Raw genomic sequence first — 16,673 nt, 5'->3', positions numbered from 1 at the left:
CAAGGGGGTGAATTGAGCGCTTGGAAGTCCAACAAAAGAAGGCGGTAACATTGAATCCTGGGATTTTATCGTAAACATGGATACAGAGGGCAAGGGAGGGAGCATACCAGTTGGAAGAGAAAGGCGCCTTTCTGTGTTTTCAATGGCAGATGCAACCACCCCTTTAGTTTTTTGCAGTATTTTATCTATTGCTGTTAGACTTGGGAGAGGAGTAATTAAGGCTGATTTTTGCTTAGTAACAGGGCGAGGCAGCGGAGGGATATTTTTCCCCATGTTCCTAAACATAAGAGACCCAAGGGGCTAGGTTAACAACAGATCAAAATAACGATCCCAGCGAGAAATAAAATATACAATTAAAGATGAAAATTGTCAATCATTAAAAGATATAAGGACTTGAAACATGAATTCCAATTGTCAATTAAAAAATATATGTGACTGTCAACAGCGGAGTTTCAGTGATTACCGCCAGATAGAAGATGAGTCAATTAGAATCATTTTAATCAAGGGGTATGGCCAGACCCAGCCTTTCCTGGCCCCGGACGGCCACAGATGGCCCGCGCGCATCCCGCGCTGCGGGAGCCCGAGGAGCCTTTTGTGCGCCTCCTGGCGCACTGGAGTGATGTCACAGGAGTGCGAGGGACGCTGGGAGGTGTAGTTTGCCTCCTCCTCCGGTGCCCACTCGTGCTGGAAATGCCCCCCAAAGACTCCTGGCGGCGGCAGCAGCTTCCTCAGCAATCCCCTCAAAGTAGGCTTTCAATTTCCTGACTCTTGGCAGTGTCGGCGAGAATGGGCAAAAACGAGCTCCCCTCAGTTAGCTGACCTCCTGACAGAGCTAAAGAGACACAGCAAGCTCTAGAGGCCTCCTTTCAACTTCCCAGCTGACCTGGTGCACTAAACCTGCCTGGACCTGCAACTGGACCTGCCTGTATCCTGCTGGCCTATGCTGGATTTAGTTCTTTATCCCCAAGAGCTGCCTCCTGAGGTCTTGCACCCTGGGCTGGCATCAATTGAGCTCTTCTTGAGGCGAAAGGTGAAACCTGAGGATTTGGGCTCCTTGTGACAGTGAAAAGGCCTGTTCATTCCAAGACTCTGCCACATGTGACAACCGACAATGAGAAGCTCTAGTGAACCTGACTCTTCACACTACAATGACCGCCAGCGATGACTGACAGTGGGAAATCTGCACATTGTGCTACAGCAATTACAGACTGAGGTGACCACCAATTCAAAGCTCCAGCAACGACCATTCATGATGCCCGACCAATGTTTTGCGCTGCAGCAACAACAGCCTGCGCCACCCGGCCTGCTCTTTGCATAACAACGGCAAACTTCTGCAACACTCTTCTTGCTCCTCTCGGCCTCCACCACAGCAAATGGAACTCTTCACGCCGGACTTTGAGAAGGTACCTTTTTCAGCGGAACTAAGCTGGTCCTGTACCATGCTCACTCTCCATCTCAACTGGCCTAAACTTGTGCCTTTCCTTTGGTCTTGCACGGCCAGCTGACCACGAGTGGTATTTTTTTTATTTTAGGCACTATATTCATATGAAACTTTGAAACTGTATATCCATGTTCTACTGGTGTAATTGTTGCTGTTCTGGAATTGTTTTATTTATTAAAATGTACCATATTTTTCTCAATTGCTTTGGAATTCATCTTGTATTTGTTTCTGTTTATGTGCTACAGAAATACCTTACACATTGCCTCTATGTCAAGCCTGACTGCTTTTAATCCTATCTACTAGAGGGTTAAACATAGGTTAGTTTGGGGACTTTGGTGGTTCACCTTAGAAAAAGACTGTGGTTGTTGCCTGAGCGGGCGTTAATTCTCCTCAACCAGTAACCCAATTTCTTACTCAAGTATGATGAAAACTTGTCTGGTATGAATTAAATGTGCCATTTGCTGAAAATATGCTTCTTGTTGTCCAGGGTTGTAGTAGTCTGCCTGAATCCTTACTGTCTGCATAACAATTGAAACCCCAGCCTGCCTGAATAACGTGATATCAGAGATGAAGCATCTCTAGTTTCTCTTGACTTGAATGTGACACTGAGATCCTACTTCAGCAGCTACATATAACACACAACACAAAATATATACTTTGTTTTTTAACAGTGCATTTACATTTGCTTAATAAAATATTGCAAAGTTTTCAAGTTCAGGTATATAAGGGAAATGAAATTTCAATAATATCTTTGTAAGCATGGGCTTGTGTCACACTTGAACAGAGGACACTTGGCAACTATGGAAAATGGGACTCGGACTGAAATTCGATACTGAGACCTGGAGGTCAAATAATGATTACTGCGGTAGAGACATTAACCTGCTGAACTAACCTTCTCAAAACAATAAACCTTAAACTCAACTGATGTTAGTACCTTGCAGAAGTTAAAATAAATGACAGGGCAGGCTGTTTTCCATAAACTAATAAGAGTCACAGGCAGCACAAAACACATATTTCAACCTTTAAAATCCAACATATAGGGGCTCATTATGATGGCGGGCATGGAAAGGCCACATCCTACTATGGCAGAGGGTGCCTGCTAGGCACCACTACTATATTAGTGCCCCTGCTCCGCCCGCCAGGCAATCATTACGGTGGCCACTGGCGGAAAAGCGGTGAACGGGCTTTGCGTCTGCCACAATACCCACCTCCATCCTAAAACGGCTGTGGGTAAATCTCATTTTGATGGCGGAACACATGATGTAATTTGAGATGTTATCAGTGATGTCATCAGTGATGTCACTGACCATGGCATGAATGATGTAATATGTGATGTCATCAGCAGTGCATTGCAGGGGCAATAGTTATACTTTCTATGGGTTTGTACGAGTAAAATGTCCAACTAACTATAACGTCCCTGAAACCTTTGTTTTTTTCAGTGAATATATATATATATATATGATAAAGGCTAATCGCTGAAATGCGTCATGCCGCGAAATCTAAATAAAACAGACCCTGAAAACCCCGCTGTGTATCCCTGACTACTTTGAGAGGAGGAGACTTTTTTTTGCATATTGGCATGTGGCCGATGACACGCAAGGGAGGCCCTTCCACAAGGATCCAGGTGTCGTGGCCATTACCTGTATCGCCGTGCGTCCCAAGGCGGCAAAGGAGCTGTTGTCACAGACGATCTATGATCACATGGAGGAGCGTTGTTACTTTACCAGCATTTCCAGAGCCTGCCGCCAGCGTGAAAGCACGGTTGGAAGTTGGGGATTGGGGTTGTGTTTGTCGTCCAGCACAGTAGATCAGCCTCGACCTGACCACAGCTCCTATCAGCCTCTCAAAACTTTGAGTCAGAAATCCGGCTGAAAGGGGCACGCATCCAGAAGAGAACCAACTTCATGCTGGGAGATGCAGTCCTTACAACTGAACTGGGTGGGTGTGTCTAAAGGACCGGAGGCACGGGTGTTCCCCACTCTACTACAGGAGGTGGGGCATTTATAAACACTTGAACTGAGAGTTCAATAACAGAGGCATTTGATAAAGGCTAATCGCCGAAACGCGTCATGCCGCAAAATCTAAATAAACCCCCCCTGTGTATCCCTGACTACTTCGAGAGGAGGAGACGTTTTTTGCATATTGGCGTGTGGCCGATGACATGCAATGGAGCCCCTTCCACAAGGATCCAGGTATCGTGGCCATTACCTGTATCGCCGTGCGTCCCTAGGCGGAAAAGGAGCTGTTGTCACAGACAATCCATGACCACATGGAGGAGCGTTGTTACTTTACCGGCGTTTCCAGAGCCTGCCGCCAGCGTGAAGGCACGGTTGGAAGTTCGGGCGTGGGGTCGTGTTTGTCCTCCAGCTCAGTGGAGCAGCCTCGACCTGACCACAGATGCTATCAGCCTCTCAAAACTTTGAGTCAGAAATCAGTCTGAAAGGGACACACATCTAGAAGAGAACCAACTGCATGCTGGGAGATGCAGTCCTTACAACGGAAGGGTGGGTGTGTCTAAAGGAACGGAGGTACGGGTGTTCCCCACGCTACTACAGGAGGAGGGGCATATATAAACACTTGAACTGAGACGGCAATAACAGAGGCGTTTGATAAAGGCTAATCGCCGAAATGCGTCATGCCACAAAATCTGAAAACAGACCCTGAAAACCCTGCCGTGTATCCCTGACTACTTCGAGAGGATACTTCGTGTTTTGCATATATATATCCATACTAATATAATAAAGAGAGAACCCAAACCTTTGAGGCGGGTAATCTCGGGAACCACAGCACCAATCACAACACCCAATATAGCGTTGGAAAGGGCAGTTGCAGCAGAAGGACATAGGCTATGCAGATGCCCACCATATACATTTAAAAGGTAAAAGAACAGTGCCAGCAAAGTAGTCCCTTGTGGGCGTGTCTGCGTTGTGCTGTGGGTGTCTGCTGGGGGCGTGACAACCGCTGGGGGGGTTTGGTACGTTTCGCCCTTCATGCCATGTCTCATATTGTGTGCTAATCCCACCCTGCTCCCTTTAAATACCCCTGCACCCCATAAGCATAACCCACCCTTACTCCTTAAAATACCCCAACTTAAAATACCCCAACTCCCTTAAACACTAACCCATCTTTACCCTGTTAATATACCCTGTACCCCAAAACCCAAACCTATCCCTAAAAATACCCTTGTACCCCAAAACCCAAACCTAGCCCTGAACCCTATAAATACTCTTGTACCTCAAAACCCAAACCGACCCCTGAACCCTAAAAATACCCCTGTACCCCAAAACCCAAACCTAGCCATGAACCCTAAAAATACCACTGTACCCCAAAACCCAAACCTACCCCTGAACCCTAAACTACTCCTGTACCCCAAAACCCAAACCTTGCCCTGAACCCTTAAAATACCCCTGTACCCCAAGACCCAAACCTAGCCATAACCCAAAACTATATCTGAACCCTTAAAATTCCCAAACACCCCAAAACATATACCTCAGTACCCCAAAACATATACCCCTATACCCATACTTACCTTATCCAAACATAAAAAAACATGCATTTGCCATTCATGCATTTACAACGAATTTCGTTGTAAATGTATGCGTGGTAAAAGCATATAAAATGTAATGCCATGCTTTATAATGGCATTGCGGAGTCATGGTACTTTCGTATTGATGGTATGCGGAAAGAAAGTTGCGGAATAATGGGTGTTTACCCTCCCCCGGTAAGTACATTGGTGGCACGGCGGCCCACATCTCCAGCAAAATACTCATATTTTTTCACCACCCATTTCAAAAATGCACAGGTCTCTCTCATTGACGGCCAGCACCGACATACACTTTTAAGACACACCTCCCGCCACAAGTTCTAGAATTGCGAACTTTAGAGCTGGGGAGCTACGTTCGAATCTCGGCATCAGCTCAACATCCTGTGATTCCAGGCAAATCGCTTTGTCTCCCCGTGTCTACCACAAATGAATGTGTTCTTCTGTACTGTAAATTGTGCTCATGCCATTTTGTTGAGTTCGTGCTATATAATATTGCAAGGAAAAATAAAGTAGGGAAACTCGAGTTCACGCACTACTGAACGTGCACTCTTAAGTGCATCAGCAGTGCACTGTGAATCGGAGTGTTTCATAGGCCTGTCACAGATAAGAAATGCTATCAAAACGAAATCCTACAAAACAATATACTACTGGCCGGCAGCAATTCATCTCTAATAAAAGAGAGAGGGACCCCAAAACCAAAGGGATGGGGTTCCACAATTGACGTTAGTCTGAAAGAAATTCCCTTTGGGTAAAATAACAACAGTACACAAGTACTCACAAGCATACGGACAATAATCAACAAGGAAGCAATGTAGATAAATAGGGTTAACCCACTACATGTGAAAACACTCTCAAAACATGTCAAATTATAAAAACAATTTATTAAAGATACATTACATTAGATAAAAACTGAAATTTGGGAAACATATAAGGACGGTGTAATAATCAATAAAAACAACATTCAATTAAAAAGGAGTGTACAGGAAAAAGGGATTAAAACCCATTCATAAGAAAACAAATTTGGTTTCCTCCCTATTAGCTATTCCTAGATTTACTCCTTAAGCGTCGACGCGTTTCGGCGGTGTAAACATATTAATCCGCCTTCATCAGGACAGTAGGACAATATAGTTTCCCAAATAGATTCTGAAATTAAAAATAAAAACAGTCTTAGGCTTAACCAATTCATAACATATGGTGATCAAAAAAACACAATCTTTAAAACAACGTAATGTATTTAAATCATAGTACCAACCTATTTACAATGCTTCCAGGACACAGTACATTAAGCAACTCATCAAAATACAAAACATACACAGTTGAACAACAGCGGTTCAAGATTTGTTATTTTTCTACAACAACCTTGACAGTACTGAAATTTATACATTCAGGCCTGACGTAGAGTTCAGGAACATTAAGATTCCCTTTTGGGTACCGGTATTGTAAATCCCAAGTTAAATAGAGGGAGGTGGCACTAGATAGAGAGCATTGGTACAACACCTACCTCAAATATATGATAAGTAATATTGCAAGGGGTTTTCCGCCTCCTATGCGTCAGAACATGGAATTAGTCCAGCGAATTATTTTAGATATCAGTTCAGATACTTATTCAGGTACCTATTCACAAAAAGATATGAGTTTCAGAGTATTGCAGGGTAGCTAATTGCAGTGCTGATTCACAGAATTTATACCCGACTATGACATATATGTTTTTTTTCCCTTGCATTGCAATTTGGGCTATGTTTCAAGCCTTTCTGACTTTTACAATGCTCTGCCTATTTATTTCTATGCATGCGCAACTACTCGTAAATTCACCTATATATCATTCGACATTCAGTGCAAAAAAGTTTTTATTATACTTATTAGCGCACCATTCTCAGTTCTTTTATATAGCCAGTATTATTATATGGCAATTTCATACATTTGGATAAGCAGCTCAGTCCGTGTACTTACTATTTGGTTATTAGTAAGAGGCTCAAGCACGTCTTTGCAGATAGTATGCTTCTCCAGTTAAATGACTGGACACTGCAAGAGATATATGTATATATATTTTTTATAAGCAACGCATGTCTAACCGAGTTTTTACAGATATCAGAGATGCGTGGTAATTCAGGTGGTATACTTACGATTGATTAAAAGTGCTAGTGCCTGAGCACGCAGTAGTGAAGATTTCACTATAAACTTTGGTTCTACTTCGACGGAATTAAAATGCAGCAAGGGTTCCGGTAGATATTCAAAGATACCCGCTGTGCAAGGACGGTCCTCTCTCTCAACCCTGTATAATTAAACAGGGAAGAAGGATCAAATACCGCTAATAGGAACATACTTCTTTCCGAGAAGCGCTATTGCCATATAGCGTAACCCCTACCAGCGGTCTGCGTACCTTAATCTTTTTGTCGTCGGACGTCCTGCGTGCTCCTCTCCGTGTCCCCGGCTAGCAACATTAGGAGGTAACACACGGATTTAAATACCCAGCATTACGCGGGTGTTTGGTGATTACGCGGGCGGGAAAAATAGAGCGAGAGAAAAGACTCTCATCGCTCGTAGTCGCGTCAATCTGTCATCCTTTATTTTAGTTGAAAAATAATTTATTTCCAGTTTTTGAAATACACAATAGCGTCCTTTATCTAATAGTGAAATAAATAGTATTTTTGACTTTTGATCACAGTGCATTCTATGATACGGAAAAATTGAAATGAAAAAAAGACCATGAAAAAACGATGTACTTCGATTCGTCAATAAACCCATCCAAATATAAAGACGTATTTTAACTCCCTTTCTGACCACTTGCTTATTTCATTAAGTTGGCAATTAAATTTTCTAATTTTATATTAACTTGGTGTCTTCAGGATTATTAATGAAACAAAGGGGGGTTATTTTTGAGATTTAACGTTATTCTTTCTAAGGTTTTTCGACTCAAAGATTGTGGAATAAGGATACGTTTAGATTTCTAGACGCCTGATTATTATGGGCAAAGAAATGTTATTTGTAGACAGATCGATTATTCACAGTACGGAGCATATAGCTGGCATGTTCATACATTTCTGCTCCAAACTAACTCGTAGGATTGTCAATGAGAAAAGAAGGATATTTTTGGGATTGGGTTTGACGTCATTCTTTCTTAGGTATTTTGATTCATAGGTTGTGGAATAAAGATGCGTTTAGAATCTAAGACCCTGATTATTATAGGCAAAGAAATGTTATTTATGGACAGAACGTTTATTCACAGTAGGGAGCATACAGCTGGCATGTTCCTAAATTTTTTGCTCCAAACTTATTAACAGGAACACCATGGAGCCTAAGATATCTTATATTGCTCCAATGATCTTGTCCCATTCCTCTCTTGAATTTAGCCCTCTCCTAACGGTGTCTAAGAAGGAGATGTACCATTGCTCTCTCTCTTTTCTCTTGGCAACCATATTGCCACCTCGTTTGCCAATTTTTATTTTTTCCAGTACGAGCCAGCCAAATTCTGAGTCTTTATGGCCCTTGTCAATAAAGTGTGCTACAATTGGGGCAGTTGTTTTTTTCGTTCTTACTGCTGACCTATGTTCCTGGAGTCTGGTTCGCACCTCTCTCCCCGTTTCTCCTACATAGGATAGGCCGCAGGGGCACTGCAATAAATAAATCACATTTCTGCTTCTACAGTTATTGTGAGTCTTACATGATATTCTTTTCGAGTTACAAACAAACTCTGATCCTACAATACATTGATCACACATATTGCAGCTTCCACATTTTGTTGTACCAATAACATGTGTACCGTCAATGGTTCTTTGTTTTTCGACAGATTCATCTTTGTAGGTATGGACCAATAAGTTTCGAAGGTTACTGTTCTTTTTGAATGCGAATAGCGGCCTTTCAAGTATTATATCTTCTTCGTGGTTTAGAATATGCCAGTGCCTATTCACGATGTTTTTGATTTGGTTACTCATACTTGAGAATTTACTCACAAACACAACTTTGTTGAGTGGCTCTTTTTGCTTAGGGGTATTGTGGATCAGGGCATCACGGTCGAAGAACCGTGCCCTTTTCATAGAATTTGACAGCAGTTTCTTAGGGTAACCCCTATCCTTCAGTTTGAGCTTGAGAATTTCAGCGTGTTTGTAATAATCGTTTAAATCAGAACAGTTTCTCCGAAGGCGGAGAAACTGACTGGTAGGGGTTACGCTATATGGCAATAGCGCTTCTCGGAAAGAAGTATGTTCCTATTAGCGGTATTTGATCCTTCTTCCCTGTTTAATTATACAGGGTTGAGAGAGAGGACCGTCCTTGCACAGCGGGTATCTTTGAATATCTACCGGAACCCTTGCTGCATTTTAATTCCGTCGAAGTAGAACCAAAGTTTATAGTGAAATCTTCACTACTGCGTGCTCAGGCACTAGCACTTTTAATCAATCGTAAGTATACCACCTGAATTACCACGCATCTCTGATATCTGTAAAAACTCGGTTAGACATGCGTTGCTTATAAAAAATATATATACATATATCTCTTGCAGTGTCCAGTCATTTAACTGGAGAAGCATACTATCTGCAAAGACGTGCTTGAGCCTCTTACTAATAACCAAATAGTAAGTACACGGACTGAGCTGCTTATCCAAATGTATGAAATTGCCATATAATAATACTGGCTATATAAAAGAACTGAGAATGGCGCGCTAATAAGTATAATAAAAACTTTTTTGCACTGAATGTCGAATGATATATAGGTGAATTTACGAGTAGTTGCGCATGCATAGAAATAAATAGGCAGAGCATTGTAAAAGTCAGAAAGGCTTGAAACATAGCCCAAATTGCAATGCAAGGGAAAAAAAACATATATGTCATAGTCGGGTATAAATTCTGTGAATCAGCACTGCAATTAGCTACCCTGCAATACTCTGAAACTCATATCTTTTTGTGAATAGGTACCTGAATAAGTATCTGAACTGATATCTAAAAGAATTCGCTGGACTAATTCCATGTTCTGACGCATAGGAGGCGGAAAACCCCTTGCAATATTACTTATCATATATTTGAGGTAGGTGTTGTACCAATGCTCTCTATCTAGTGCCACCTCCCTCTATTTAACTTGGGATTTACAATACCGGTACCCAAAAGGGAATCTTAATGTTCCTGAACTCTACGTCAGGCCTGAATGTATAAATTTCAGTACTGTCAAGGTTGTTGTAGAAAAATAACAAATCTTGAACCGCTGTTGTTCAACTGTGTATGTTTTGTATTTTGATGAGTTGCTTAATGTACTGTGTCCTGGAAGCATTGTAAATAGGTTGGTACTATGATTTAAATACATTACGTTGTTTTAAAGATTGTGTTTTTTTGATCACCATATGTTATGAATTGGTTAAGCCTAAGACTGTTTTTATTTTTAATTTCAGAATCTATTTGGGAAACTATATTGTCCTACTGTCCTGATGAAGGCGGATTAATATGTTTACACCGCCGAAACGCGTCGACGCTTAAGGAGTAAATCTAGGAATAGCTAATAGGGAGGAAACCAAATTTGTTTTCTTATGAATGGGTTTTAATCCCTTTTTCCTGTACACTCCTTTTTAATTGAATGTTGTTTTTATTGATTATTACACCGTCCTTATATGTTTCCCAAATTTCAGTTTTTATCTAATGTAATGTATCTTTAATAAATTGTTTTTATAATTTGACATGTTTTGAGAGTGTTTTCACATGTAGTGGGTTAACCCTATTTATCTACATTGCTTCCTTGTTGATTATTGTCCGTATGCTTGTGAGTACTTGTGTACTGTTGTTATTTTACCCAAAGGGAATTTCTTTCAGACTAACGGCAGCAATTCATACCCGGACAACGTCGGACCGGCTGCTAGTATATATATATAAAAACATGGTAAAAGTGGCAATACAGTTATGTGTAGGAAGCAAACCCAAAGCCATTGAAATAGGTCAGTTATAGGTAAGGGAATTGACTATAATTTGCATTGCCATCATAAACAGCTAATGAACTCATATATTTTCATTACTCACAATATGTTAAATGGCATCAACGATGACGTCACAGATGGCGCTGCAAATGACGTCATTGACGACTTCATCCAATGAATGGGACAGTTTGGAATATATGTACATTTCATACATGAAGTTATTCACTGAAGTACATCTAGACCCAATTTTCTATTATCTCAGCAGTGCTACAGTGGGTACCATTCCACAAAATGCAGAACGTGAAGTTTATCTGTGAAACCACCACATTTAATGCGTGAGAAAAGTCTCTGTAGACGTTCATGCGACCAGCAATTTATTAAACTTTAAATCTGTTCACTGTCTTTTTAATCTATGCGTTTAACAGAAAATATTATCCCGGGAAGCATGTTTTTCGAGATTCAAAATTCCTTCTTTCAAATACAAGACGTTTTATTTCAAGGAAAATAAATGCATGTTCCAATGTCATTTTGAATGAAAAATACTCACATATAGCAAAATGACTTTGACCTCAAACTAGTTTTAAAGTGTGTAGAATTTTTGCAAGTTTTTTTTTCACTAAGTAAAATGTTCTCATGAGGTTTTTTTAATGTCTTTTTCAGTTCCTCCTGCTATTACATTGCCACAGAAGTCTTTTAATGCCACAGCTGATCGGCAAGAGGTGATAACTTTATTCTGTCGAGCAACCGGCTCCCCGGAACCGCAAATTGGCTGGCACAGGTAATCTAACTTCAATATAGCGGGTAATTTTACTTTATAATTTAAAGACTATTTTAAAATGGAAATGCGTACAGTAGGGGGGAAGATCACTTGTGGACTGGCACGGAGATTCAGATCACACCGTGGACTGGCACAGAGAAGCAGCCGTGTGCCTTTATGAGCGTCTCGATTGGAAATAAATTGCAAGCTACCATAAAATGCCAGCGCTAGAATTATTTCATGCGGTTTAGCGTGTTTTGCAGTCTAGAATATTCACTGTCACAGATGGGTTATGGGTAAGAGGAACTGGCTGTAGGTTTCACTCAGACTTCCCATTAAAATCAGCTGTTCTGCAAAAAAAGATGCTTCCTAGATGAGAGGTAAGAGTGAACCAGATGGTTAGCGCATTATATCGAAGATGCATGCGATGCCGGAAGTACTGTACTTTAGTCTGTATGAACATGGTTGTACTCGGTTTACGGTGGTTAAAAAGTATTGTTTCATTATGATGGTTTCTGGCTGCCTTCTGTTTAATGGATTAAACTATTGACCTGGCAGCACTTTTGGTTTCATTTTCCAAATATATTTTTGAACAAGCCCTGTGGGTCTACTGACAAATTAAAGCAATAGGTCCGGCCAACAATTTTTGTTACGCCGGCCTAATCTTTCATAAGGTCCAGCTTTCTGCATCGCAATTGTTACGTGATTTAAAGCTCATTCGGGTAAAACTTCTGTTCAGGCGTAACATCAACAGTAACAGCATGAACGAACAGAGCTCGAGCAACTTTTACTCACGTCACTAGTATATTTCAGGCTGAAATATAGCACTAAGGCCAGATTTACATTTAACATAATTTCAGATTTTTATTTTTATTTTTGCCTAATCGTGTAGATGATAATTATACGACGTCAGCATAATAGGTTAGAAAATATTAGAATATGCACGGTGTTAGTAAATAGGTTATTAACATAGACTATTGGATGATTGAATTCACATTCATTATAAAACGTTGGTGCATATTATCAAGGGGGTTTATCTCCGCTTTTTCGGCTTTAAAAGCCAAGAAAGCGGAGATAAAATTATCTCCCTATTACCAAGCTGTCGCTAACACCAGTTAGTGACAGCTAGTAGGAGATAGCGACCATCCTGGGCCCCGCTTTGCATGTCAGTGATATTTATCACTAATGACATGCAAAGTGGGCGTGCCAAGATGTTAGCGACTGGAAACAGTCGCTAACATCGCTATCTCCTATTACCAACTTTTGGAGATATTCGCGCTAAGCGCAAATATCTCCAAAAGCTAACACCTGCCCTGAGCAGTTCTTAGCCATGTTATCCAATGGGAGGTGGATAACATGGCTAAGAGCATTAGCTCGGTAATGCATGAATATCGCTGACTTTTCAGCGATATTCATGCATTGCGGCGATTTTTATCGCATTTGCGATAAACCTTGGTAATACCAAGGTTTATTTGCAGTAAAAATTTGCCGCAGCTCAGAGGTAAATTTTGGTCTCTAACCAAGTAATAGCGATAATTATCGCTATTGCTTGGTAATATGCCCCATAATTTCTGCTTCACAATTGTTACGTGATTTAAAGTTCATTCGGGTAAAATTTCTATTCAGGCGTAAAATCAACAGTAACAGCATGAACGAACAGAGCTCGAGCAACTTTTACTCACGTCACTAGTATATTTCAGGCTGAAATATAGCACTGAGGCCAGATTTACATTTAACATAATTTCAGACATTTATTTTTTATTTTTGCCTAAATCGTGTAGATGATAATTATACGACGTCAGCATAATAGGTTAGAAAATAATAGAATATGCACGGTGTTAGTAAATAGGTTATTAACATAGACTATAGGATGATTGAATTCATATTCATTATAAAACGTAAACTCCCTATAAAAGACACATATATAATATAACAACTAGATATTGAAATCAACATAATAATTTAACAGGGAATTATTACTGGTTTGCAAATATATGTTTATTAATGATATGTATATACTGCAGACCTACGTATATGAGAAGCAAAGTGGTTGTACTTTAGCATCGATGTAAAAAAACTACAATTCAAACTTTGCTAAAACGATGTTAACAAGACCATACTAACCATCAATGTAGCTTGGTGACCTTACATGATAAACAAAATCACATTCCTAAAATAACAAACTCACTGTGCATGTCATGGGAATAGTTATGGTGGTAAAATAATATTATTATTTCCCTTGAATATTTAGAGACTCGTTTTAGAAAATAACGTATGAGAACGTGTGTATTGGCATTCATTCCATCAATTAAAGTTACTTCAAAAAACAAGGATTCAATTCGTAAGAAAGAAGAGAACCTACCTATTATTTATTTCTTAGAACGTCTAAAAAGTGCAGAACAAAAACAAAGGGCACAGAGCTCTTTATGTCGACCAGTGTACGATTATCTTATCCGAAAATATAACATAATGGTATGTAGATTACAAGGCTGCAAAACAAGTCTCAGTTGTACAAGGTAGTGACCTTGAAAAGACATGTAATTTAGACTCTTTTAAATATTTCATACGGTGACAGTGTTCTAATGTGTGATGAAATGAAGTTTCATACTTTTAGTGTGCTTCGAATTGCTTTATCTTCTTAAAATTTAGGGGCATATTACCAACAACAGGCGATAATTATCGCTATGTTGGTTTAGCGGCGATATTTTTATCGCCGAGCTGCGGCGATTTTTATCGCTTAGGAACCTTGCTATTATCAAGGTATATCTCCTAAGCGATAAAAATCGGCCGAAATGCATGAATATCGCTGAGAAGTCAGCGATATTCATGCATTACCGAGCTAATGCTCTTAGACATGTTATCCACCTACCATTGGATAACATGGCTAAGAACTGCTCAGGGGCAGGTGTTAGCTTTTGGAGATATTCGCGCTAGCGCGAATATCTCCAAAAGTTGGTAATAGGAGATAGCGAGGTTAGCTAGATGCCTGGGGGACTTTTTATGTTTGAAGGACTTTTGGTTGGTGTGGCATGCAATGATACCTATTCTTAACCAGAATCCCCTACACAAATCAAACAATGGTTAAAAATGGGGTTCCTTACATTTCTGTGACAGAACCTGACCTTCTGGGATGTGTTGGGTACAGCACAATTCCCTCCACCCAGTGTTCCATAAATACTACCTCATGTGTGTGTGAATGGAACTTATGTAATAACAGGAGCAGGCCAAATATGTGAAATCAATATAGTGTTTTCAAATAGTCACAATTGAATCTTATTCCTGACCCTGTAGTAGACCCACCCATAAATGTTTGGTACTGTTTTTGTTGAGAGAAGAGTGTTAACATTAGATTGCAGGACTTTGACATTTGATGGACGTTGTTTCTGTCATGATGGGTTTGTAGATGGTGTAGCTTTGTTTCAGATAGTATGTGCAAGCAATGGGGCCAGACTGTGCAAGTTTCAGAGACTTGCTTCCATTTATCATCTTCTCTTCTCCTGTCTACACTAACTAATATGTATGTGCAAGAGATAGTGATCAATAGGAACAATCAACTGCAGAACAGTGACATACACACACAATTCAATCATCATTATCATACTTTATTCGGCAGATATAGCCATAAAAGTTGCCACAGAAAAAACATGCAAATATAAATACAAATAATACAAACAGTTCAACCATAAAACAATGCAAAACAGGTTAACAGCTTAATAAAGCTTACAGTGGGAGCAGTGCAACTCTACAGAAAACAGCTCCTAATTCATAACCAATTATGAGAAGAATTACATATAGATAACATGTATATTTCTATATACATACAGGTACTCCGGAATATCCTCAATGAGTGCGAAGAGTCTCGTTCCTATCCTCTCGCCCATTTTAACTTATATTTACAATTCTTTATAGACTCCTGTATTACAATTAAAAATCTTCCTATTGCACATATAACATTTAAAAATCACATAATTTTCAACAGACTAAGGGGCAGATTTACAATTACTGGCGCATCCCTGCAATTAGCAGGGATGCACCAGTAATTTTGCGCTGCAGCTCCGCCACCCATGATGCGCCACATTTACAATGCGGCGCACCATGGGGCCAAAACGGCACAGATGCGTCACACATCTGTGCCGTAAAAGCGGCGCATTGCTGGAGTTGCGTCGCAAGCGCGACGCAGCTCCAGCAGTGCTCTGGTGGGGCCTATTCTTTCAATGCTGCCCCAAGCCTTACGCCTGCTTCAAGCAGGCGCAGGGTTTTGATGCAGAATTGGCCTAAAAGTGACTGAGTGAAATCTTGTAGATTTCACTCAGCCACTTTTAGGAGGCGTTCCTCTGCAGGAACGCCCCCCCCCTGCGCAGGAACGCCTCCTTATGGCACAGGGCTATACAACGTGACGCATCGTCCAGATGCGTCACGTTGTTAATACCCCGTACCATGGCGCATCATTTGCGCCGCCGCTGCATCACAAAAGTGAAGCTACGGCGGCGCAAAAGAGGCGCAAGGGGCTTGTAAATCTGCCCCTAAGAGCTTGATTCCTATTAATAATTTTATACATAATAAAAAGAGTTTTTGAAAACATCTTCTGTTCTTCTAGGAACCACAAAAAATCCAGCATGATGCGTGGCCCACTGCATTTTACATTTAGCCCACATGTACACAAGCCCAGTTCATTTCTCATTGCAGTTGTTATCTTTCTGTCTACATTTCATGGGTTCAGGCCAACTCAAAATGTCAATATCAAATTTCTAAGCTTAGGTCTTGGCAAGGCATCATTAGATCATTGCTCCGTCCTTTTACCAGGAACTGAGTGGAGGATTTTCACCCCAGATGCAATAGATCTTCTTCTCATGCCTTTTTGGCTATAATAGCAGCCCATAGCTCCTGTTTATGTCTAACTTGGGATGCCAGTTCACCTTCCTCTATTTCTCTTTTACACAGATGTGATATTTCAGGGGTCCCTTCTCTACACGGCCTCTGTCAAAAATTCAATATAGCTCGCAGTCCCTGTTAATTCTAGGCTGTAAGTTGAAATTCT

At 40.6% G+C, this 16,673-nt stretch overlaps 1 protein-coding gene across 2 annotated transcripts in view; it reads left to right on the top strand.

Annotated features, from left to right (window-relative positions):
- The window catches only part of NCAM2 (neural cell adhesion molecule 2), a 1,306,184-nt gene that overhangs the window by 672,416 nt on the left and 617,095 nt on the right, over positions 1-16,673 (top strand). For both annotated transcript variants that reach the window (XM_086934039.1, XM_086934038.1), the window contains exon 6: positions 11,539-11,656. In XM_086934039.1, coding sequence (XP_086790165.1) covers positions 11,539-11,656 — 118 coding nt within the window. The remainder of the gene's footprint in view (positions 1-11,538; positions 11,657-16,673) is intronic.

This window comes from Lissotriton vulgaris, chromosome 8, assembly GCF_964263255.1.
Source record: "Lissotriton vulgaris chromosome 8, aLisVul1.2, whole genome shotgun sequence".
NCBI lineage: Eukaryota > Metazoa > Chordata > Amphibia > Caudata > Salamandridae > Lissotriton > Lissotriton vulgaris.
Note: the sequence above shows the minus strand (reverse complement) of the source record. Positions and strands in the feature narration are given on the sequence as shown.